The sequence below is a fragment of the Microtus pennsylvanicus genome, chromosome 6 (assembly GCF_037038515.1).
Source record: "Microtus pennsylvanicus isolate mMicPen1 chromosome 6, mMicPen1.hap1, whole genome shotgun sequence".
Classification (NCBI taxonomy): domain Eukaryota; kingdom Metazoa; phylum Chordata; class Mammalia; order Rodentia; family Cricetidae; genus Microtus; species Microtus pennsylvanicus.
Window position 1 is genome coordinate 46,632,301 of NC_134584.1, and position 27,647 is coordinate 46,659,947.

General features: G+C 36.6%; 1 protein-coding gene across 2 annotated transcripts; it reads right to left on the bottom strand.

Moving 5' to 3' along the window:
* Positions 1–27,505, bottom strand: Trim23 (tripartite motif containing 23). Of its 2 annotated transcripts, XM_075976137.1 has the most exons (11): positions 27,348–27,505; positions 22,534–22,696; positions 18,208–18,329; positions 15,416–15,694; positions 14,701–14,883; positions 12,978–13,193; positions 9,516–9,650; positions 8,037–8,166; positions 7,472–7,582; positions 5,988–6,112; positions 1–1,852 (listed from the first exon to the last, which is right to left on the bottom strand). In XM_075976137.1, exons 1-11 carry the CDS (start codon positions 27,426–27,428, stop codon positions 1,673–1,675), a joined length of 1,725 nt encoding a protein of 574 aa, XP_075832252.1. In that variant the 5' UTR covers positions 27,429–27,505; the 3' UTR covers positions 1–1,672. The 2 variants fall into 2 exon arrangements, with proteins under 2 accessions (XP_075832252.1, XP_075832254.1); XM_075976139.1 differs by lacking the exon at positions 22,534–22,696 and having other exon boundaries at positions 27,348–27,464.
* Between the last annotated feature and the right edge of the window lie 142 nt (positions 27,506–27,647).

Here is a 27,647-nt window from a genome sequence, read left to right on the forward strand (position 1 = left end):
AACACTGTAATATATCTATATTACAATCATATTTAAGCACAATTTTAAAATTATATTTGGTTATATTTTAAGAATATGAATTACAAAGTTTAACAAAATTAGTGAAATAATAAACTTCATAATTTATAAGAAAATCAAGTTCACTTAGTGTCAGCACATTTTCAGTTACTACAGAAAACAGTTCAAGGTCTCACAAGCAATGCAACATTTTTATTTTTCACAGTTACTAAAATCAAATACTAAATAATTTAGTTACAAAGTATTACGTATACACACAACTACTTGTAACAGCATGACCAGTTACTTTCTTGAAAAACCAAGGACAAAATATTATACTTTTATTTACATATTGCCCATAATATGTGATGGACTTTTTCTAATTAAAAAAAAAAGTACATTTGAAAAAAATTGAACCAGAACAGCGCCACCTAAAAGTTACATCCTATTGTCAGACATCACTGTCTTTGTAACAACTGCAGTACAATTTAAGAATCAACTTCATCCTAAAGTAAGAGCATTAAAAACAAGAAATCTAGCTATTTAAAGAAATCATGCTTCCATAATAAGAGTATCCTTTACAAAAAAGAAACCATAAAGAACGCAAAATTTAACTTTTATTCACAACACTGCCATACTAAAATGTAAACTCTTCAATTGTTTCTTTTCCTATAGATACATTCTTCCTCTTCACTGAGACCTCATCCTGAAGAGCCTTGATCCTTTTTATTGTTGCACGAATGTACTTAACTTGGGAGCCATTTAAAGAAATTAGCATTTCCAATGTTTGAATACCTTTCCCTAAGGTATAGGTAGTTTTCTATTTAGGTTGCTATATGTTCATGTAAAAGTGACTGGCTTTTCATGTGACTTATAACACTTTACCAACAAAGGAAGCAATATCACTTAGCGTAAGTAATGTGTTTAACAACTAAAGGACCAACTCTGACCTAGGAAGTAAACCTAGGACCATTCCTGGAAATGGTTCTTGTTAGTAAAGATCAAACAACTTTCAGTTTTACTGGTTTTGGTTTAGTCTAATGATCAGGTTCACTTACATACTATCTCATTCTCACTGTATTATGCAAAATGCTTTAGGAGAACTGATAAAACTGTAGAAAATACTGATTTTTCTATAGTTTATACTCCCCAGCATTAATGATACTGCTATACTGAATGTGAAAGTAAAGCAATCCTATTTCCCCCAATACAGCTTCAGTTCTAGTACACAACTGCCCTGTCTACTGCCAAAACTGAATAAAAGGTGGGGTTAAGGAAGCCATACTTCCCTAGGTTCTGTTAGGCACTCCACTGGCTGGTTTTTTTGTTGTTGTTGTGTTTTGTTTTTTCACTGAAATAAAGAACCTTCACTTACTTAATCCTTTGTGACTACTCCTCCCCAATATACAGGTCATATATAAACTGAAAATCTCCAGTACCTAATGTGCCCTTTAAAACTCTATATCCAAGAAATTTCTATTTAACCAATGTAATATAGTCATTTAAAATTGTCACAGAATAATTTTTAAAAGCAATGACATACTTAGTTCTCAGTCCAGAAATCTTATATATACATCCTACATTAACTATCATATTTGAGATGTAGAATTTCTTAGGATACATTACATGCAGAGTAACTTTGAACCATAAGCTTGAAACAACTGCTGCATTAGAATCAAGCAACATCCAACACTCCAGCAGCCACAAGTTGCCGGGACAGCCAGTCCAAACCTTCATAGAGCCCCATACCACTTCGAGCATCACAACCCTGAATATACCAGCTCCTACCACAGCATAGTTTATGGAGACTGAGAAGTTCAGTGATTTCTTCTACTGATAATGCTCCAGCAACATCCTAAAATACATAAAATATAATTTTTATCAGTCCTTCCAAGTGATCATTTTTTTCTCTTATGTTTATATAATAGAAATATGCTGATAACATTTTTCAAACACATGTTTGATTTATTTATTTATTTTTAGGAAAGGTTTCTCTGTGTAGTCTTGACTTTCTTGGAACTCACTCTGTAAACCAGGCTAGCCTAAAATTCAGAGGTCCATTTACCTCTGCCTGACTGTTGGGATTAAAGGTGTGTGTGCTATCACTGCCTAGAAGCTAATACCATTCAAAATGAATCCTAAACAAAAACTATATTTATTTTCAGCAATTATTTTGAGATTAATTGAACTTAAGAGTTTTGGTTAGAACTGTCTATATATATTAAGGATAATATAATGAAATCAATCACAGCTATGCCTCCTATCTGAACGACCTAGGTCACTATAAGGCATCAGCCATCTGGCCCCTTCTCACCCAAAAAGGAAAGTATATATATAACAAAAATGGTTTATGCAGAAACTATAATATAAAAATTGTATTATTTTCCACCCTTGATCCTTCCCAGGAACAATGAATAGTAGTGATTTCTTGTATATTTTTCCAGAAAATTTCCGTGTACAATCAAAATGCATAAATTTTATGTCTTGCTGGTTTGCATCTTAACAGGAAGGTATTTTTCAATTTAATGTTAGCAACACATGTAGATTATCAACCATAACATTAAAACTGCATCTCTTTGCATGGATAAAGTATAACTTATTTAAAAAGTCCTGCCATTATGAATACATGAAATCATAATATGCTATTATTATAATATGCTGTTATAAACCTGTATCTATTATTAGCCCTCTGTAGCACGATTAACCACAGACAATAATTGGAGTTCAACCTGAAGGTCAAAAAAGCAAAACAGCCAGCCACTGTCTCTTACCTCTACCTCGGTCCAAAATGGCGATCCTGCCTCCAGGAACCCTCAGATAAGGTTGCCTGTCTTACATTCCTGTCTAGTCTATGGCAAGCTAGTGTGGTTACTGGGATTAAAGGTGTGTGTCATCACTGCCTGGTCTCTAAGGCTGACCAGGGCAACTATTTCAACTCTCTGATCTTCAGGCAAGCTTATTCATTAAAATACAAATGAAGCCGGGCGGTGGTGGCACACGCCTTTAATCCCAGCACTCAGGAGGCAGAGGCAGGCGGATCTCTGTGAGTTCGAGGCCAGCCTAGTCTACAAGAGCTAGTTCCAGGACAGGAACCAAAAGCTACGGAGAAACCCTGTCTCGAAAATCCAAAAAAATAAATAAAATAAAATACAAATGAAATATCACTACAGCCCTCTCCATTCATGGATTCAACTAACTAGTTTAAATTTTTTCAGATTTTACTATATGCCCATTCTGAACATTCCTTGCTCCTACTCATAAGCAACAACCAGTAAAACATTTCCTTACAGAACATGCAGAATTGTACTTGTTATTACTCTCTAAACAATGAAGGCTAACATACCATTACACACCATTTACATCTCACTAAGTCTTGTAAGTAATCTACAGACGATTTCAGGTATTTAGGAGAATGTGTGAGTTATACACAAATACTAATTATAAAAAGAACTTAAAACATCCAAAGGCTTTGTGGTATCTGTAAAAGGTCCTAGACCCAATCCTCCATGAATCATAAGGGACAACTGTGTACTCACACAGATATATAAGTTAAGTTTATCTATATTTACAAAATTATCTTCAATAACATGATATACTACTATAGACTGATGGAGGAAGGTCATTGGTTAAATTAAAAGAAACTGCTTGGCTCTCCTTGGTTAGGAGATAGGTGGGAGGAGTAAACAGAACAGAACTCTGGGAGGAAGAGGAAGTGAGGGCAGACTCGACAGCTCTCCTCTCCGGAGCAGACGCCATGCCCAGCTCCCGGGCAGACACACGCGATGAAGCTCTGACCTAGAATCTTCCCGGTAAGACCGGTGCTCACAGATTATTAGAGATGGGTTGATTGGGATATCAGAATTAGCCAGTAAGGGCTAGAGCTAAGGGCCAAGCAGTGTTTAAAAGAATACAGTTTCCGTGTAATTATTTCGGGTAAAGCTAGCCGTGCGGGCGGGGTGCTGGGGACGCAGCCCCACCGCACCACTTACTACAATAGACCCTGAGAGTAAAGAGGTATATGCATCTAAAATCTGAACAGATGTTGCCGTTGTCTTAAATAAATTGTTTAATAACCATGCCAGCAGTGTGTGACTCTCTAAGGATTCTTGATAGTTCATCTTCAGCAATATCACAAGCATCTTATTTGCATGTGTATTGGTCAAGTAAGGAATGATGTTTCAATTCTTGCCTAGTTTGCCTGTTCTTGTTAATTTTTAGTGAGACGAAAGTTCTTTACTCTTCATTTTACTTTCCCCTCCTGTGGCATCTACTATATTCAACTTTACTTCATTCAAAGAATGGCTCCATGGTTAAAAGCATTGCTTGCTCTTCCAGAAGACCTGGGTTTTATTCCCAGTGCTCAATTGTTCTAACAACTATGTGGCTTTTGGCTTACAAATGTCTATTATCTCCAGTTTCAGGGTCTCTGACACCCCTCTTCTGACCTCTGTGGGCACCAGGCATACACATGCACAAACATACATGTAGAGTAAGTACCCATACATGAAACTTGAAATTAAAAACCCAAGCACTATGATGTGGGAGTGTCATATATCCATCTGTTGATTTCATTGGTTAAGCAATAAAGAAACTGCTTGGCCCTCATAGGTTAAAACATAGGTGGGAGGAGTAAACAACAGAATGCTGGGAGGAAGAGGAAGTGAGCTCAGACTCGACAGCTCTGCTCTCTGGAGCAGAGACGCCATGCTCCTCTCTCCCGGGTAGACGTGATAGCTCTGCTCTCTGGGGCAGACGCATGAAGCTCAGACCCAGGATGGACGTAGGTTAGAATCTCCCTGGTAAGCCACCTCGTGGGCTACACAGATTATAAGAGGCTAGATAGAAATGGGCCAAGCAGTGTTTAAATGAATACAGTTTGTGTGTTGTTATTTCGGGCATAAGCTAGCCAGGCAACCGGGGTACTGGGGACGCAGCCCCGCCGCTCCTATTACAACAGCACTACTTCCCTTAAAAGCATTCTCCCCGTCCTGTGAAGCTTAGGTTCAACATTTAAGAAGCTAGCCTTTCCCACCTACTCCTCCATCTTTTCCTTTCAGTCACAATTCTAACTGTACCCTATAAAAGTCCTCAAATCTCCATCTTTATTCCTCTATTCAAAGTATTACATGTATTACATGTCCTACTTTTACTAACTGGCTATAGTTTTTTTTCTACATTTTTTTCTACCCTCAATATTAGTCTTAAAATTTTGGTATGGTGTTATCATATACTAATAAGCCCAAAAAGTGGATTATCTTTTCTTTTGAATAAAATCTTAACTTTTTCATCTAGCCCTGTAAGGCCTTTACAGCATGACCAAATAGATATATTAATCTAGGTTTTCTTCATCTTCTACCTGAATGTCACATGTAAATTAGTATGATGCTCCTTAAAAATACCCATGCTATTTTCTCTTCCATACTATTTCCTTCACCTATACACCCAAAGACATCTATAAATTCATCATATCACAATTTTAATTCCAATCTTCTAACCCAATCCCCCCACCATATCCATTTGAAGGATCAAAACCAGGGCGATGCATATATTGCATGAGAGCACTACAAATCAGCTAAAACCCCAGCCTTTATTTTCTTGAGGCAGGGTCAAGCTATGTAGCTCATGCTAGCTTTGGGATTTCTATATAGGCCAGGACAGATCCTCCTGATCTTGCTCCCTAAATACTACATTTAGATCCTTTAAGATACCACTTCATTTAGAATAGTTCTGCCTCCTTACTGAAGTTACTTCTCAGTTTATCTTCATTAGAATATAACACATCATATACATACACAAGAATGCATTACCTGCATCAATTACTTGATTAGTGTGTTTGTGAGTACTCTAGGATACCAAAGTAACACTTCCACAGCAGAAATTTTATAGTTAATGAATTGACTCTTGGAAATTTTCTCAAATGACTTATGACTGAAGCATAGGCTATAAAAAGCTACTAAAGTAGTAAATGTTCTGATATAAAAATCCATTACCTGTTTGTTAGCAAAAATCAGCAGCAAGGCATCTCTGAGTTCTTTTTCTGTTAACAACTTTGCAAGTTCACTGTGTGCTTCACTGATTCTGTCTCTATGACTGCTATCAACAACAAATACAACAGCTACCAAAATACACAAAAATATTCAAGTTATTCATTAAATTTCAGTTAAATTAATATAGTATCATTCATTATTAGATAGTAATAATTTAATAACATAAATTAGTCTAGCTAATTTTTTTGCCATCTATTTTCATTTAAAGGCTGCCTATTTAATAGCAGGACTTAATAATTAATGATGATCTTGAGTAGTTTATATAACTTCACAGGTTTACTTTCTTCTCTGATAAGATTTATAAAACTATTAAATACAAATTCCTCTCTCTGTGTCTGTCTGTCTCTCTCTCTCATGAAAATGTACTTAAAAGCTATCTTGAGGCTACCTGTTCTTTGAAAACTCCCTTTACAAAGAGTCTTATATAGGCAGAGGAGAACTATTTAGGTGGAGGAAGATCAGGAGAAGGAAGGAGGATACACATGCATATGAAAATACAATAATGAAACTCATTACTTTGCGTGGTAACCTAAAAAGGTTAAACACACACACACACACAAAGCCTTGATGTTCTGGTGCACACCTTTTATCTCACCACTCAGGAGGAAGAGGAAGAAAGATCTTTATGAGTCTGAGTGCAGCCTAGTCTATATAACAAGTTCCAAGCCAGGTAAGACTACATGGTGAGACAGTTTCAAAACCTTAAAAAAAAAATTTGATATAATCTTTAAAAATCTAAGATACCACCATGATTATATAAGGTATCACCATGATTATCTCTCTAGTTTTCTTCTCCTTCAAAATTATGGCTCATACTAACCATAATCTCAAAATTTCCAGGGTAAAAATAATTAGCCTAACATTTAAATGGGAATAGGATGATGACATAAAAAATAGGTGTATTAGTATGCTTGATGGGCGCTGCACAAAGTGTAGAATGGAGCCAAGTGTGACAAAGGTTAGATGAAATGGTGGAATATGTGCCATTTGGTCCAGAGAAAACTCTGATGGGTTCCTCCGGGAACACACTGATTATAAATCAGGGAGTAATGCTGTTGAGCAATAACAATAAGCTAAATATTGACCTCAGACTACACATATGTGCCACAAACACAACTTCATGTTACTTTATTGTCAGTAATCGTACCCATAAGAATACTGATTCAACTTTAATAACAACCAAGAGGAGGTAAGCATGTTTTTTATTCACAAAAATGGCCTTTCATGAGTAAACTAAATGTACATATCCCAGTTTCACCATTCCTTTGAAAATTTAAATAAAATGCATTCACATTACACCCTCCACCATCCTTCCCACTCAGATTCCACTATTATTCTTCTAAGTAACAGTTTTGCTAGTTAAATCAGAGAACTAAAATTCATCTTAAGAATTTTTTTTAAGTTACAATGTCATTTTTGACTCATACCTTGTGTATTGAGGTAATAATGTTTCCACAATGGTCTTAATTTGTGCTTTCCACCAACATCCCAAATGGTAAACTTCAAATTTTTGTATTCCACAGTTTCCACATTAAAACCTGTTTTGTCAAAACATTACTTTTATATTGTACTTATATTTAACAATGAATGACACATCAAACAAAAGCAAATCCCTGTTTATATTTTTGAGATAGCAATCGTCTGCTATAGCAATAGCTACTGAAGCCAAACCAACTTTGGGAAATGTCTACCTTTAATGCTAGACCTCTACAGTTTCACCAAGGTCCTCAAGACCTGGAGTCCATATACCTGCCAGCTCTGTACCACTGCTACCTCCTCATTCCTAATGTCAGTCAGATTCTGTAAGCTTTTATTCCACCCAACTGCCCCATCAACATTTAGTCCTCTGCAATGTCACCAAGCATATTTCTGCCCCCACAACCATGATCTCATTGTTTGTGTCTTAGAGCCAGGAAAGGAAACCTGTATAATAATATCACACTCAGAATTCAGCTAGCTACAAGCTAGTTGGCTGTCAGTATTCAAACTTACCAATTGTTGGAATAGGCTGCATGAACTCATCTTGTTTTAATTTGAATAAAATAGTAGTTTTTCCAGCACCATCTAATCCTAATGTAACTACTCGGATTTCCATTTTGGGTCCAATATGAACTCTGTTGTCCTGCAGTTTTGGAAAAACTGAAGTCAGAATAAGACAATATTTATGCTTTTTGTTTTCTGTTTGTTTTTTAACCATGTTGAGTGACAGACCTTATCTGTCTAATCTCCAGGTGCATGCACACACAATATATGCAAATAAAAAATAAATTAAGTTGAGGCATTCTTAGTGTCCATCACTGTTCTTTCCTTACCACACATAAGAAAATATAAACTAGAACGTTATAAAATACTAGTAACTGCATTCAGCACCTAATTAAAATGATTATGGTGTGGAAGACAGAAATGGATCACTGTGACATCCTGTCCTCCAGACTAGCTCCAGGTTCAGAAGAGACCCTGTCTAAAAAGAACAAAGCAAAGAAACATAAAGCAAGGCACCCAACATCTTCCTCTGACTTCTGCACATACTGGTACAGGTGCACATGCACAGACTGTCACAACAAACATAAACAGGTAAGATAATAAGTCTTATATATTTTGGACATAATTAGATCATGGTACTTAGAACTGTTATCTAAAAAGGTAAAAACAATCATATATCTTGTTATGGGGTGATTTTAGGGTACACACTTGAAGAAAAGAAAGGCCTTCCACTTTTAAAAGTGGCGAAAGTACATAAAAATTTTTCTATAATTTTGAGGAGTAAAACTAAGAAAAACTCTAAATGGTTTTGTATAGTGAACAGAGAGAAATGAGTTAGGGGACAGGGGTAGAAGTCTTTACTGAATGAATTGTACACTGCAGATTTGACTTTCAGCTATGTAAACATTTTAAATAATTATATAAAAAAATAATTTTAACTGTTGCTAAAAATAGCAAACAAGATAGAGTTCAAACACAACCCATTATAAAAACAAACAAATACTTCAACCCCATATGGGTCTTCTTTGGAGTCTCTCTCTCTCTCTCAAAACAAAAACAATTAAAAATTTGACTGGAAGTCAAGCATGATGGTGCATACCCATAATACCATCAACTGGGGAGTAAAGAAAGGAGGTTCAGACTAACCTCAGCTACACAGAAAATTCAAGGCCACCTGCTATGTGACACTGCCTCAAAAAAAAAATTATTGTTACTTTGGAAAAAATCTGAGAAATCTGAATATTAGCTGGATAACTGATAATAAGTATTAAAAATGTAAAATTACTAAATGTTTTGGGTACAGTTCCATTTAAACTGGAAAATAACAGAGATTAAATCTCACTTGTTTCTATTTCCCACTGATTAAAGTTTTCATTGAAATTTTACAACTCATGAATTTCCTAGTGTTCTCTTTAAGTTGATTTACATTTCATGCTACTTACTTACAAGCTGTAGGAAGCATAGGTAAAAACAAGTGCAGTACATCACCTTTGTAAAAGTGACTGGGATACTGGCATCCAACTGAATGTGATCTGCAACTTCTGTAAACTGCTGCTGCTGTTTCTGCAGTGTTTCTAACAATCTTGTAATTTCTTGTTTTGCCAAGACAACTCTGCAATCATCCTAGAAAACAAGATGTTATTTTCCATAAAGTTTTTCCATTTTTAAAAATGGAGACTTCATTAACTTTCAATAAAGACCATTTAACATTACAGTATAAAAAGTAAATTTTAGAAGCTAAGGAGCCACAGTTCAGTTGATGAAGGGCTTGCCTCACAAGCATGAGAACTTTGAATTCAATCCCCACCCAGCACCTATGTAAAAAGCCAGGTACAGTGGTACTTGCTTGCAGTGCTGAAGAGGGGTAAGGTACACTACATTCGTAAACTTGTGTTGTTTGAGCTCACTGAGAAGCTAGCTCAGGAACTTCAAAGCCAAGTCTGCTTATGTTAAGTGTCCTCAAAACTCCTTGTCTGGTTATGGGATGGCACCTTAACTCCATGACAAGAAAGAGGACAGCAAATGAGATCAAGAGTAAAAACATCATCTCTTAGGTTTCTATTGCTAAGATAAAACAACATAATCAAAAGAAACTTAGGGAGAGTTCATTTCAGCTTACAGTTTCATATCACAGTTCATTCCCAAGGGAAGTCAGGGCAGGAACTCAAATAGGGCAGGAGCCTGGAAGCAAGAACGGATGAAGAGGCCATAGAGGAGTCCTGCTTTACTGGCTTGCTCTCCATGACTTGTTCCATCTGTTTTCTTTAGCACCCAGGACCACCAATCACTACAAGGTTGCCCAGCGGTCAATCAAATAGGGACATTTCGTCAATTGCTATTCCCTCTTCCAAAATCACTCTAGGCTGTGTCAACTTGACATAAAACTAGGCAGCACACATCATGTCCTTAGAAACAGCTACAAGATAAATCATTTCAAACATGTTACTATTGTTTGTTTATCCCACGACATAAAAGTGCCTACAGTCAGAAAGAGAAGTATGAAGTCCTGCCACAGAAAGTTCGTCCATGGAAAGCTCAACTGGGAACTCCAGCTGGCTCCCTCAACTTCTCCAGCTGATTTCTGTTGGATATTGTGAGCACTTGTTTTGATAATGTTATCTCTACCTGTGGCTATTTGTTCTTTTATTTGGAAGCCTCACCCAAGGCCCTGCTCTGCCTGGAAGTCCATCAAGAACTCCAGCTGGCTGTCTTAATGGGACTTCCCTAGTCAGTTTCTGCTAAATATGATAAATTCCCAGTTTGACTATGCTATGTTTCTACTGTTATTGTTTTCTGAAAATGTCATCTGAGGGGACAATCTGCTCTGCCAGAGACTCTAGCTGGTTGCCTTAGAGACGTTTGCCCAGCCAGTTTCTACTGAATGCTTTGAGCACCCAATTTGATGTTTTCCTTTCTCTCCCTCTCCCTCCCTCCCTCTCTCCTTTCCTTTCTCTCTCTCTCACCTATCTTTTTATATAAATCTATCATCCATCGCCTATCTATCATCTATCACTTACTATTTATTCTTTAATTTGGTTTGATAGACACTTCACTCATTCAAAACTGAAAGTATTATGGCTGTTGTAAATAATTTTCAGGAGTCATAGAGAGGAGGATCCCTAAAGTTCAGGAAGACCATATGTAACAGGACGTATACCACACTCCTCAGAACACTTGAGAGCATCCTTTGCCTTCATGTGTATGTACATCTGGACATACACATACATACTTTCACAATACAGGTGTATGTGCACACATGCAACATACATACATAAACTCTTCTGTTAATACTTTTAAGGCAGGGTCTCACTGTATAGCTCTAGCTGGTCTAGAATTCACTTTGTAGACTAGGCCAGACTTAACTCACAGAAATCAACCTGACTATGCTTCACTAGTGCTAGGACAAAGGAATGTATCAACACACCCAGCTATATAAACTTTTTTGAATTTTCAATTTTTATTTGTATACATCTGTTAATAACTTCACATCTAGAACTTAGCATCAACATAACCAAGAATTAAATAACAAATACTGAAGTGCGGGAAAATGAAAAAGAAAATTATATGTGCATAAGTGTTTTCCCTGCATATTTGTCTATGTATCACATGTGTGCAGTGCCCATGGAAATGTAAGAAACCTGTAAGAAAGACCCCACAAATTTTTCAAAAATTCCATATCCTTCTAAGAGGGCTGATAGTCACAGGAACACCAAGTCAAGAGTAACCTACCTTCCAGCTTCCCTCTCTTGCTCTCTATTAAAAGTGCCCAAGATGAAGTTAGGAGACAATACAGATACTTACATAGTTCTAGCTCCAGTATCAATAGTAGAGTTTAGAAGAGTAAGACAAGAATTAAAAGACACTATAAATGGCATGTACATTATCATAGAAATTTTGGTCATGAACTTGATATAAATAGAAAAGGGAGACCTCAACTGAAGAATTGCTTCCATTGGCTTGGCCCATGGGCATGTCCATGGGGCATTTTCTTGATTGCTACCTCACATTGGAGGGCCCAGTCCACAGTGGGTGGTGCCACCACTGGGCAGATAGGTCTGGGCTATATAAGAAAGGTAGCTGAACAAGCCAAGGAGAGCAACCCATTAAGAAGCATTCCTCCACAGTGTCTGCTTCAATTCCTGTCTGCACCTTCCTACCTTGGTTTCCCTCATGATGGACTGTTACCTGTAAGACAAATAAATCCTTCCTGCCCCAAGATGGTTTCTGTCAGCATTTTACATAGCAACAAAGAACAAGCTAAGACATGCATCAACTTTTACAAGTCAATATAAGAGCTCAACAGCAAACAAAACTAATAATGAGCTCGTAGGCTGGTCACACTCTAAGTATAATGAGACATGTAAGAGAAAAATCTCAACACTGGTAAAAGTTGCAAACTATCATTTGAAATCAGCATAATTATTACAAGCACATCAGTAAAGATAAGATAGGCTATAGCTTTTCAAAAACTCCTAGGGCAATAATTACCCCTATACCTCCCACTTGTGACATTTTTGCTCAAACAACCTTGAATCCCACTTATTTTAAAAAAAGGAAATCATCTGCAAACTGAGTGATGGATTAAAGCTTCCAAGAGTAACATCTGAGTTACACCTTAAAGGAAGATCTTCACTGAAAGAAAAGAATACATCAAAAGACAGAATATGTATGATAAATAAAGGCAAGGCAAATAGGCTTGGCATGGTTGAAAAAAATGACATTACAGGGATCTAGAATCGAAGGTTTTATGACAGGAACAGCATATGAATAGGAAGACACTAATATGGTTAAGTGAAACAATTTGAAGTTAGAGACCATATCCTAAGAGTAATATTAACACATGCAGTCAAACCCAATCACTAAAGAAATGAAAGAGTAAATAAAGCGTATCTCTGATTAACTGTATACTTAACATTAAAAGTATAGCCTAGCTACATTTGAATTACCTACCTGCTGTAAAGTCTTTTCGCAATGGAGACAGGCTGTTGAAACCTGAGACAAGAGAATAGTCATATCCTCTTGTTGCTGCCTGAGCCAAATGAGCTTTTCTCTCACATGGGCATCAACAACACTTAGAGCCATTTCTTCTTGACGACAAAGAGTTTCATGTAAATCAGAAAAATAAGCTCGGACACATGATCGGGCATTCTCTGCAGTACCTGGGACCTATGAAGACAAAAGTAAAATTTAAACAATTAAAACCTTAAATACTTTATATGTAAAGTATCAAAATTTAAATATCTTCGCCCTTAGAGATTTTAATCTGTCCATTACACCTTTTCCTGTAACTATGTATGAACTTTGAAGTTTAACTGTTAATAAATTATACCTGAAACAAATTGGAACCTAATCTCCAGTTTACCCATCTCCAAACCTAATTTCAGTAAATAGAAACTTCATCAGGTGATTGAAGTTTTAAAAAAATGTGAAGAAAAGGGTCTGGAGAGATGGCTCAGTGGTTAAGAGCACTGATTGTTCTTTCAGAGATCCTGAGTTCAATTCCTGGAAACCACATGGTGGCTCACAACCATCTGTAATAAGATCTGGTGCCAAATTCTGGCCTGCGGGGACACATGCAAGCAGAACATTGTATACATAGTAAATAAATAAATCTTCAGAGAGAGAGATCCAGAGAGTAGTTTAAAGAATTAAAAAAAAAATGAAGAAAGCAAAGAAAGGAGGAAGGAAGAGGGAGGGAGAGAGAAAAGGGAGAGAGATGGACATCTCTTTCATATTCCATAACTAGACTTGGCAATTCTGCTGACTTCAATATAGTTACGGAATTTAGTCAGGCTTTACTGCCACCACCTCCAGCAAACTGATCCACACAATATAATTTCCCACCTGATTATGGTAAACAGTCTTCTAACTTCTCTTAATTTCCTGACCAAACTACCCACCAATCACTATTGACAATTGCCAAGTTAACTATTCTTTAGAATCTCAAATTCATGCTCTTTTTATTGCTACTCTAGTATTACAGGACACAAACATGTCTAAACTAGATGATTCCAACAGTGCCTTAATAGATCTTCCTGCTTTCAGTGCTACTGTTCTTCCAACCCACTTCTATATTTAACAGTAACATTCTTAATGTAAATGTAATTATTTCATTCCTATGTCAATAGTTTAATGGCTCATATTGCTCTTAACCTGAAGTTCTAAATTCCTCAGCACAACTATTAGATTATGGAATGATTTAGTCTTTAATCCTTCAATTTTTCTTCTTCTCCAACCCAACACAGAGCTCCAAACAAAGTGAATTTCTTTAAGAACTCTACAATTAATCCTCCAGCCCTTACTTACAATCACTTATGTGCATTCTTCCCTTCGTGGGATAACTTACACCTGACCCACTCTTCTTTCTGACTGAATTCCTTCAAATCTCAGTTTAAACATCACTTATAGGAAGCCTTCCATGAACTATATGAAGTGTTATACATCTTATGTACTACCAAGTATACTGTACTTCCTTCCCACAACAAAAAATAATTATCAAATCTGAAACTCTCTTATAGGACAGAAAATAAATTCCACGAAGCCAAAACATTTTCAAAACTTTATGTTCACCATCCAGTACAGTGCTAGCACACTGTAATTGTGCAATAATTATTAGAAGGTGCAAAAAAGAGAAGAGGTTAAAAAGACAAAAAGGTTAGAAAAGAATACATACATGTTCTGTGTGAGCCATTCCAATTCCATCTTCCACTATTTGTTCTCCTCCTTCAATATGCTGAACAATTCCAACTAGTTTCCTGGAATAATCTGAGATTTCTTCAGTGAAGGTCCGTATGCAGTGAGCCATATCTAAAATTGAGGCTCGGATCTGGTTAGCTTCTGGTTCCAGTACTGAATGCTAAAAATACAATACAATTACAGGGAAGAATTCATAGTGGTGAGTGACGTCTACTGATTTACAAAAACTACTTAAGTCTCTTTTAATATAAATGAACATCAGCCACAAGAGGTTTTTGTAATGTACAATATTAGAAGACAAAAAAAATACTAATTTATTTTCACTCCTTAAGAGAGCTATACTATGAAGAAATATATCAGAAGTTGAAAGTACATGTACTGTTTTACAAGAAACCAAGAGATCGCCCAAAATTATATGAGTTATCAATAGATATAAATATTATCAAAGAAGTACAGTATTATAAGAGCATGCACACAAATGAGACTTTTTGTCTCATGTTTGAAATAATCATGAAGTCACTCTGAAATTATACTATTCAGAAACTAAAATCCTCAATTGTTTTCCAGGCTAGAGACCAACTCATTAATCTCTTTACTTTCATCAGTTCTGAATACATATAAATAAACAGGTCAATGAAAGCAAATGGTAGGCTGGTAAAATAGTTAGTAATCCAACTGAATTAAGTTCATACCTTGTGACCTTGGTGCTTTCCATACTCTTTGCAGACACAGCACATGAGTGGGCTAGTTTGACAACCTTCTTCCAAGCAAACAAACTCAATGGCATGCACCTGGTGCTGAGAGCACATGGTTTTCTCATGAGGTTTATCAGCTAGAGGCACTCGCCTATGCTTTGCTAATGTCTTTGTAGAATGAGTAACTTGAGAACACTCTGAGCACAAGTGAGTTGCACACACAGTGCAATATACAGATGCAACGTGAGCTTCATCTTCATCACACCGTATGATGCTCTGATAAACAAAAAATTAATACCTTAAAACTGAAACCACTCATAAAACATGACAAATTTTGAACTAAAAAAACCCACAATCTTTTCTATTTAACTTTACCAGGCTCATATATGATGATCAAAAAAAGAAATTTCTTAAGTCAATCATTCCAAATAGAAACAAAGAACTAAGGAATTAAACAAAAGAAAACCAAAATAAGCAAAGCAAAATGGTGGCTCAAAATAAGTGGCTTCTAGAGCCAGAAGAAGTTCTGGAAACTTTAATCTGTGATACAACCAAACACATTACAGAACAGAAGGAAGAAACAGAAAACAACCAGCTGCAGCTTAAGAACTAGTCAGCTAAGTACAACTTAGTTGGTCACAAGGATTTCCTTAACCAAAGTTCAGCTTGTCCATTAACTAAACTATGCTAAAACTCAATATTGGTTTAGTCTGCTACACCCAGTACATAAATCAATGGCATACGTGGTATAAAGGCCATGTGTTACCTACCTATCTAAAAAATACTTTTTTTTTTTTCAGAAAAGTAAGAAGCTATCTCTGAGACTAATTATCAACATGGGTTATGATTCTGGGGCAAAAAAAAATTTATTCTCATAAATAGTATCTTTCCCCCCAGTGCCAAGAATTGAACCAGAACCTTATAAATGCCAGGCAGATGCTATGCCATAGAGCTACATACAAAAACATCTCATAGACTCAGTTAGTGCAAAGATCTCTTCCATCCAATTTTAACAAGAAATAGAACCACGAAAACATTACTAATTTCTTAGAAAGACTTAAATTCCCACTGCTTTAGTTACCTGTTATAAGAAGGTATAAAGAGAAAAATCATCACTATGCTGTATAAATAATCTCATACTAAGGTATGGAATTAACTGTGGAAACTTCAAAAACAAAAAAAAACCCTTGGCTCAAAATGGAAAATTCTGATCTCAAAAAATTTTTGTGAGCTGAATTGTGTGTGTGCGTGCGTGTATTTTTTTTCCAAATATACACAAGTACTTTCCAACAGCTCTGCAGGGGAATAGATTACAATCAAGACTGAAAACCACATATTTAGAAGTATTATCAACTGCTAAATATTACTTCCACTTTTTTAAGTATCAAAAAGCATTTCTTATGTCTGTTTGTGGTCCTGGGGCTCAAATACAGGAATTCATCCATGGTAAGTAAGTATTCTAAATAGAACCATACCAAATCTTTATACAAATGCACTGGAAGTGTATAAAAATAACCTTTCAGATAATGAAAAGGGCTTTGAAAACTTCTGTATGATATTAAAAGGCTGTAAGTAGCAAAGGAGACATTTAGTGTATTTTTCCAGAAATAAAAACTAAGTAGTAGACAAATGATACCATTTACTGTCAAATTAAATTTAAAAATGACCCAAAGATTGAAACTATTTATTTTGCAATACTGAAAATATGTATTTGTATCATAATATATTCATGCCTTCTATTTTCTAGGCCTTACAAATGATTTATAAGGTCAGCAGTATATAATATTCTCATGTTTTTAAAATAAAGGTAAAAGATATAACATATGAAAAAACTGTAATAGTTTTATAAATGAGAGCACTTCAATTAGAAAATTATTTTTCTAATTCATTTTAATAGAAAGAAAGTCAAAGGGAAGCTGCAATCAATCTATTGGGTTTTTTCCTCTTGAACCAAATATGCAGTTTTTGAAGTCCATAACTAACACCACTCACAGTTATTTAATGCAAATATCCTTCTATACAGAAATTTATCATTTGTTAAGTAAGCTATGCAGACAACTCTTGATATGCTAATAATGTGTTTTCACATTGTTAATGGATTGTTTTGGAAATATTTACCAGGCATCTGCCTGTCAGGATAATGTGCATAAAACATATTGTTTTGAAAATATTTAATATTAGCAAGCGCCTCAGATTCCATTGTTATATTTAAATTGGTTCTCATCTAAACTGAAAGGCCTCTCATAAAGTTGGTCTATCTTTTCTTGTATTTTGCTATTGAGGGTTTTTTTGTTTTTTTTTTTTTTTTGCTTTTTCGAGACAGGGTTTCTCTGTGGCTTTGGAGTCTGTCCTCGAACTAGCTCTGTAGATCAGGCTAGTCTCGAACTCACAGAGATCCACCTGGCTCTGCCTCCCGAGTGCTGGGATTAAAGGCGTGCGCCACCATCGCCCGGCTGCTATTGAGGTTTTGCTTTGCATTTTTATCCTAATATAAATTATTTCTCTCATTCTCTGAAAATCTTCTATCTTAAAGCTTTCCTTAGAAATAACTGAATTATGATAAGGAAAGAATTTACTCATAAAGAAGATTAGACACTGAACTTCAACAAATTTCAGTTTGTTTTACTTTTGAGGACAGTACTGACTTGGGAACTGTAATGTAGTAACAAGCTGTGTTTCTAAAAATTCAAAGATAAAGCAAACAAGGTAATATTGTGTTAATATTGGAAAATATTTTAGGATAAAAAAATTCATCTTACAATAAATATTTCAACTAGTCCCATCAGTACCTCTCCAGATATCCCAATGGCTTCCTCAGCAGATCCATACTGACCAATATGCCCATTCTGCAAACGCTCTAAAAGTTCCAGTAAAGCAAAGTTTTTTTTCAGTCCCCAAACACCTGAATCTCCTAGGAAAAACATGAAAACAAAAGTAAATGTAACAAATTGAAATTTTAATAAATTTACCTCATACTTTAAGAGTAATTTCTTGGTTTTGTATTTTTATTTTTTCTCCAAGACAGCGTTTCACTATGTAGATCTGGTCATTCTGGAACTCGTTCTATAGACCAGGCTGGCCTTGAACTCACAAAGATCTGACTGCCTCTGCCTCTGGAAGTTTGGAGCTAAAGGTGTGCACCACCATGCGCAGTAAGAGTATTTCTAACACACAGTTCAGTCATTAGTTCTGCCTAAATGTTGCCAAGTACTTGTTAATATTACCAAAGAACCCTCAGCACAAGTAGATACATACATTACAAATCTTTTTTGGTTCACTTTTACTATATAAACAATAAGTATTTCATCATTTTTCAAATATTTTTATAGCTACATACAATAAGAAATGCATTTTATATCATGATCCAAGCTAACATCTACAGCAGGAAAAGTAATGTTTCACACAGTAGGGACTGGGGAGCTAGCTCACAGACTGCAGTGCCTGCTGTCAGGAGTACGGGGAGTTGTGCTGCTGCAAATGCACAGAATGCAGGTGGGGATGGTGGCTCACTTATAAAGACAGGGAATCTCTGGATCAAACAGTAGCAAGACTAGCAATACTGACAATTCCCAAAGATTCTCGACATCAACCTTGGTCATCCACATATAGGCAGATACATATGCACAAACACTCACACATATAAACACACAAGTATGAATACAATACACAAAAACATGCGTAGATTTTTTTTTAAAAACTTGACAAACTTTTATAATAGTGTGCAATATACTGCTGTGTTTTACTCTATTTCTTTTTAAAGATATTATAGGGGAAAGGAGTTTAGCTCAATGGCAGAGAATGTACTTAGCATGTATACGGCCCTGGGCTCAACACACACACACACACACACACGTCGGAGGACAGGAATAAGCTGTTTACAATAAATTAAATTTATTTCATGACCACAAAAATAAGCTACAATTCACATTTATAAATTATTGTATAAAAATATACAATGGACATAAAAATTCATGTCTAAGTAAACTGCAACTAGAAGAGTTAAAGACTCCCGGCCTTTCTTTTAAACCTTGACAGCCAATGATTACATAAATTCCTCATAGTGGGGGCTGGTGAGATTGCTCAATGGATAAAAGCATTGACTGCTTTTTACACAGGATCCAGATATGATTTCAAATACCCACACAGTGGTACACAACCGTTTGTAAGTAACTCCAGTTCTGAGGAACCTAACCTGTTTAGGCTTCCGAAGGCATCAAATGATACACAGATGCAAATAAAATAGCCATATACATAAAATAAAAATAATTTTAAATTAAAAAGGACACCTCATAGAGGCTGACAACAAAGCAAGAGAATGAGCCCTCTGAGACTAGCCTCCAGAAAGGGTTACATGAGGACAGACAGCTCCTTTCCCCCAAGCGGAGCCCATAAGAACACTGCATATTCATGCACACACGTGCAAACACCCACTGCTTTAGAGCCTACAAGTAACAGTCACCTCATTCAGCAGTTAGGATCTGGGGAGTTTCCACAGACAAATGCTGTCTGCTATTACTGCCATCTAGTAAGTGTTTGTTAATAAAATAAAAATGTAAGAAGATAATAGTGACATGGTGTACCAGGCTCTTTTCCTGCTTGTCATCTTTTCTTTAGAAACAAACCCAAAAACATTTTCTGGTTTCATAAAACTAGGCTATCTTTATCCTCCTCTTTGGCTTCAGTAGCCTCTTTTCTCAGTTGCCACTACACAGATCACGAAAGCATGCCTTCCTCAGCTTTCCTGTCCCTCTTCGAGGCTTATTCCTTGTTTCCATTTGTCCCATGTATTTTACAAACTGAGGTCAATCTACTTCATTTATATGAGCATTTAAGTATTCAAATCAACCATTTAAAAACACTGCCTGAAAAATTTCCCTAAAATTTAGTCATTATGTAAGGAACACACAAACTCTCAGGAGTACCTAACAATTTCATAACTATAAGAAAATTTTATACTCTTGCTGGTTTATTTAAAACAACACAGATTTTTGTTGTTCCTGCAAATTCTTCAGGTTTATATGTGCTGAGATGTACTGAGAATGAACCACCTCAATGTTGCAGAAAAGATTTACTTCAAATCATCATCAATCTCCTCTTAAAAACTTTCATCTGAAGTTGACAGCTGACACTTTAATCCTGCTCACATTTCGAGAGTTAAATGGAAACCCCAGTCATTCCTAATTGTTAGAGGGTAGGGAAGTAGAATTTACCACAGGGACAGAAAGAGGAAAGCCATTAGTATTGCTCATCAGATGTAACAACTTATTGGACCAAAGAAGAACTCAGATTAGGAACTGGTAAACAACCATAAAAGCAGTTTTCTTCTAGAAGGAGAAATTCCAAATGACCACTAATATTTTTCTCAAAATTTTGCAATATATAATGTGTGTGTATATATATATATAGTACCATATATAGTACATACTTGTATGTATAGTGTGTATGTATGTATATATACACACATATATATTATTTCTATGGTACAAATATAAAGAGACCTTTAAAAATCTGGAAGCTAGTAATCATACAGACGAATCACAGTTAAATGTACCCAAGTTATAGTCATTACAATCTTTATTCAAGACAGAGTTGGCATTGCTAATGTTGGTATGAAAGGAGTTGATTTCAACCTCAGATGTGACTAATTGCTCCCTGTCATAAACTTCTGTTTTTAACACCAGAGTAACAATCCTCACACTGCGTTACTACAGAGAAAGTAGAGGGCTCTTCCAAACAGTAGAAAAAGGTTCTAGCCCTACATTTGTAAAATGTTATCATTTCTACACATCTAGTTGTATGAAGAAATCATAATGATACTTTGTCTTACAAAATAAAAAGTCAACTAAATGAACCTTAAAACAGAGACTTCTCTTCCACCACTGTTATCTTAAAGTTTATAGTAGGTTAATGTTATCTATCATGATGTTACTAGTGTCTTACACTAGTTTATTGGCGAGTAGTAATAATATTTATTTATATGACAGACAGCCAAAACCTTAAAAGGCATGTTAAAGCCATGTTTCTTAGCATTTAAAGCGTAAAAATAGAGGCACCTTGCTTCCTTTTATAGGTGAATAAATCATTTAAATTTTAACATATATCATGACTACATTCATCTTTTATTACAGGCATGATATTTTGTGTGGATGTGTGTACCCACATTATAGAAGGGTGCCACAGCACAAGTGTGGAGGTCAGAGATAACCTGCAGAAGTCAGTTCACTCCTTCCACCAGTCCTGGTCTTCAGCAGTGCTAAAGACCAGGAAAAAAAATCAGCCTAACAAACTATTTTGGAGAAAATTCTTTTATCTTACAGAGTAAATTATGAACTTATATTAAACTGTAAAATAATTTTTCACATGCTAATGTTTTACCTTCTAGATCTTAGCCAGTGAGATAGATCCTTGGATAAAGGCACTTGCTGCCAAGCCTGATCACGTGATTTGGAAACACACACACACACACAGAGTGCATGCACACACAAAGATGTAAAAATTTTAAGTTTTAAAATCTGTGAACACTGATTCTGAAGTAGTTTTAGAAGTATACAAGGACCTCGCTGGCATCATGGCACACACCTTTAATCCCAGGACTGGGAAGCTAAAAGCGGGCAAATCTCTAAATTCAAGGCCAGTCTGGTCTACAAAGCAAGTTCCAGGATAGCCAGGGCTACACAGAGAGAAACCCTGTCTCAAAACAAAATTTAAAAAAAAAGAAAGTATGTTGAGACTCAAGTGACTTAATATATATATTTTGACTACCGGTTCATTCATTTTTAAATAAAACAGTTAATGAATTCATGGCTTTAGGCAAAGGATTTAATCTGTGATGAATACAGTATTCTCATTTCTTTGACTAAGGGTAGCATATATTTCTGATACTTCTTAAAGCTCTTAGCACTATGTACTGAATATAAATATAACCACCTCAGATTTCCATTGGTAATTAAGAGTGGTCTAGATAACAGTTAGAATCCCACTGACCTTATCGAAACTCAAATTCTGAAAGCTGCTGGAACTAATCTAAAAAGCCAAGTGTAAAGAAACTGTTTCCTGTGTAGCTTGTGTTACGTGAATAAATTTCTACTTTAAATTCATACAAATGATTTTCCTACCGAGGTCTGTTACTTGTCGATCAAACGGGCAACGGATTGCTCTTCCATGTAGAGGCAACCGAGTAAGACAGTCATGACAGACTGTATGGCCACAAAGAAGGAGGCGAGGGACTTTATCTCCTTGCAAAGAGAAGACATCTTCACAAACCCCACACTCCAGAACCTAGTATTGGAAACAGAAATGTGTCTATAAACAGTATTGAAACAATATTGTAATAATTTAGATTGTATTTGTTACATTAACAGCATTCTCCCTGCATGTGTGCCTGCACACCAGAAGAGGGCACCAGATCACATTTTAGATGGGTGTCAGCCACCATGTGGTTCCTGGGAATTGAACTCCTGACCTCTGGAAGAGCAGCCAGTGCTCTTAACCTCTGAGCCATCTTGCCAGTCCCTATTTTTGATTTTAAAAGAACTGTCCTAGTATACTGAATCAACTTTGTTACTTTATTCCTCCATGGGGGAAAAAAAAAAAACTAAGTTATAAAACCTTAGTTCACATTTTTATTCATTTCCATTAGAGAAAACTTGCCAAAGTGAAACCTCTTTGAAACACTCTTTTGTTGCAAATTAACATAATTAACATAATCTAATCTTCTGAAAACTGAATAGTAACAATTTGTAGTTCTATTGACATCCCCAATCAACAATCACTTCATTTTGCTTTTCTTTCCTTTTTTAAAAAAATGTTTTGAGATGTATGTTCGTGCATGGATGTAGCAGGAATTCTAACTTATCTTAATAAGTAAAACCTGGAGTCAGATATTAGGAAGTTAAAGATCTCTGACCAACCATATCACTCCTGTCTCCACCTCCCTAGTGCTGAGATTGAAGGCATGGAGTCCCATGTGCTGAGACCACCTTGGTGAGAGCTGTTTCTCATATAGACTAGATGAATTTCAAATAGCCCAGGGTGGACTTGAACTCACAGTCTGCCTGTCTCCTGAGTCCTGGGATTGAAGGTGTGTGTCACCAATGCCTGGCCTCTAGTGGCTTAGCTCTGCACTCTGTTCTTTAGGCAAGCTTTATTTGTCAAAGCACACACACACACAAAAATCAGTACATAGGATGTTTTGCCTGCATGTCTGTCCGTGCACCATATTGGAGCAGTGCCCACAGAAGTTAGAAGAGAGTATCAGATTCTTTGGAACCAGTTACAGATGGTTGTGATCCATCATGTTGGTGCTAAGAATTAATTCTGGATCCTTCAAAAGAGCAGTTAGTGTCCTCAATTGATTAGTCATCTCTCTAAACCCTGTTTTATTTCAAAGAAAAATGATATTTCACTGAACAGCCCTGGATGGAACTCAGTCCAAGATGGCCTCAAAAATACAATGATCCTCCTGCCTCTGCCTCCCAAATGCTAGGATTATAGGATGTACCACTATGTTCAGCTAATACACCACTGATTTAAAAAAAAAAACAAAAACAACATCTAAACGATGTATTGGGGTGACAATTTTCTAAACTATGAAGAACTTACAGGAAAGTCTCCAAGAAATAGTTAAGTATCTTCTAGACTTCACAAAATAATGCAAAACCCAAATTAGCTAAAAATTAAATTTCAATTTCTTTATTCTTTATTAATAAGTAGCTCTTACTGGGAAAATATTTGTCTATCTAGTTATAAGTACAGGTATACAACTTACCAAAAAGCAGTCAAAAAAAAAAAAACCTGTGAGACTTGGCTCACTCTGACTCTCAGGTCCTTGGTTAGGATTTTATAAACAATCATAAACTGTAATTATCATAATATTTTCAGTGCTTTTACACTAACTATTGTGTTGTTTTCATTTTAATTACTTTTTTAAAATATTCACAATGAATTAATTATTCCACTGTCTACCAATCAGGACACTAGTCTGGTCCTGTACTCTTACTTCCCTGCCATACCCTGCAGAGCCCTAAGGTCCAAGTGTGTCCCCAGACAGGTCAGCGTTTCTTGACTCTTGCTTTATTCTAATTAATGCTGAGGAAACAACTAAACATTTGCCTTCTGGTTATCTTTTTAAAGTTTTTCTTTTCATTAACCCAAAAATTCCCAAATACCCTATCCTACCTTGGTCTACCCTATCACTCTAATTGAAACAACTACATTATCCTCGGACTCTGAATATCTACCCACCTGTCTGACTCAAAGACTTCAATACTTTCACTGACTAATCTGTCCTTCCCTCTTAGAACAAGAGCACAGAACAGTACGCACCAAATAGCAAGCACCTATGTGCTTAGGTAAATAAAATCTAATGTAATAAAAAAATTTTAAAGTAATTCAGTCCACCACCAAGCACACATAAGACAAATTAAAAATAGAAAAGTTAAGAGTAGAAATCTCATTAGACACATTACAATTTTAAACTTGATTCTCCAATACATTTAGACTGAAAAATTGAGATGCAGGATTGGAGAGATGGCTTAGTGGTTAAGAGCACTGGCTGCTCTTCTAGAGGTCCTAAGTTCAATTCCCAGCATCTAATGGTGGCTCTCAACCACCTGTAACCATAGTCCCTTAGGATCCGATGCTCTCTTCTGGTGCGCAGATGTACATGCAGACAAAACATCCTTATACTATGCATTTATTACACACAAATAAATAAATCTTTTTAAAAATTGAGATGCAGGGGGCTGGAGAGATGGCTCAGAGGTTAAGAGCATTGCCGGCTCTTCCAAAGGTCCTGAGTTCAATTCCCAGCAACCACATGGTGGCTCACAACCATCTGTAGTGGGGTCTGGTGCCCTCTTCTGGCCTGCAGGCATACACACAGACAGAATGTTGTATACATAATAAATATTTAAAAAAAATTGAGATGCAAATTATCTTTTACTGTAATTAAACTGGTAATTCTTATTTGCCTTGAATACTGGTATAGTTCAAAAGAAACAAATATAGTTTCAGAAAAAAGGAAATAAATTATATTAAGCTAAATAAAGAACTAAATATTAAGAGTTCAATCTAACTCATTAAAGTGCAAAGAAAAACTACACCAAGAAACTTTTTCAAAAAAGTTGTTAATGTTTTGTATTAATGAAATGCAAGCAGTTGGAGGAAATGCAGGAAAACAATTTCACTAACTGATAGGAAAAAAGTTACTGAGTAACCACAGCATCCATGGAAGCAATTCAGCAGTTTAAGGAATCTGCTCTGAACTACCTTCACCCTTGGTGAGACTGTTGTCTCTACTGCCAGGGATCTCAGACTTCTGCACAGTCAGGCAAATCCCCAGCCCACATGTGACAAGATCAAGGTGTTAGTTCTTAAATCACCATTTATATCATTAAAGAAATGAAAACAAAGTAAACATATATATATATAAATACTAAATTGAAAGGTAAATTATAGTGCATTCATGCTATAACTGCAGACCATTAAAGTTCTTACGTATATACACAGAACACTGTATGAGTAGGGTGAAAAGAACGTGCTCAGGAGAATAGATGGCACGATATTTATTGCAATCATGGAAAAAACTTTAAATGCACAAAATATTCTGGTATTCTCCATTTGGCAAAAGCATAGTTCAAATGATTATATCTCAAAATAAAATATGTCTAATAATGAGGACTCCTCTACATTTCAGATCTTTATATCCATCATAGTAATTTGAATTCAATTCAATATACAAAGTTAACTGAATCAACAACCAATAAAAAAGATCACTAATAAATTATTAGCATAAATTTCTCAAAAAAAAAAAAGACCTGTCTTTAAAAAAAGATAGCTACCATTTAACTAGTTAAAAGAATGGCAACTGGACTTGGTTCACTGTTATCAATTCAAGTGTACATTAAAACCACTTCAGGGAATTTAAAAACTGCACTGATGTCAGCACACTCAGAACGGTTACAGATCATCTTCAAAGTTACTCCCTGAGCTACTCACTCTTTTCAGATCTACGTTACAGCAGATGGGAAAACGAGCTTCACGTCCTTCTTCTAAAGAAAAAAGTACTAAATACTAAGTCCTTCTAAAGTAAAAAGTACTTTAGTAAAGGCATTTTGTAAGTATATGGCAGAATCTTCCAAGCTACTGAAAAACCCCAACTAAGCTGCGGTTGGAGACTTTTCGCAGGTTTTCACACTGTTCTATTCAAAGGCAAAGGGCGTCTCAAAAATGTAAGTGTAACCCAGCGGGGGTGGACACGCCTTTAATCCTAGCACTCCGGAGGTTGAGGCAGGCGGATCTCGGTGAGTTCGAGGCCAGCCTGGTCTACAGAGTGAGTTCCAGGGCTGGCTACACAGTTACTGAGAAACTCTCAAAAAACAACACAAAGTACGTGAATGATTATAGCAACAAAGCAATGTTGAAAAGCAGACTTTTACAGACAGCTAGCAAACGCTGGGCCCTCACCACTTGCTGTATTAACCTAAGCCTAGGGTTCCTTCCATGTAAAATGCGAATTAACGTCTACCTTTCGGGTCGATAACAGCAAGCTGAAACACCGATCATAGAAACTTGTCTACTGTAAAGGCTGATTAATGTATCTCCGCCAATTCGAGCCTGCGGAGGTTTCACTAGAAAACAGAAGAGCAGGGGAAAGACCAAGCCAGGTCAACTTCCACAGGCCCACGCCGTGCTTTTCACTGACAGCCCCACGGACGACGTGGACACCTGAGCTAGAAGACCATGCAACTTCAGGCCAGCGGGGCAAGGGCCGCGGCGGGGCAGGGAGGGCTTGTAACGCCCACCGGGGTCGGTTCCAGAGGCCGCGCATCCCGCCCGGCCAAGCCTGGGCCGGACAGTCGCCACCAGGTCTCCAGGGCGAAGCGAAGGGAGGCCACAGGTGGAGAACGGAGCACGCGAGTTCCCTCACCTTCACTACCGCCGTCCCCCGGCTGCCCTGCCGCCCACTGTCTACTCCGGCTCCGGGTTTGTTTACAGCTAGGGCAGCCATCCTGGAAGGAGCGGCGCCACAGCAGCAGCAGAGACTTTAACTGAGAGGCGGGGTTGAGCGACCTACCCAGAAGCCTCAGCGCGAGCCGCCGGCACGCGTGCGCAATACAGGCGTGGCGCAGCTCCGCCTCCTCCGGCCTGTCCTCTTGTCTCAGTCATTGGCTGTACGGCTTGTTCGTGGACGCTTTGTTTTTCATGGAGGTGCCTGCGAAAAATGGAG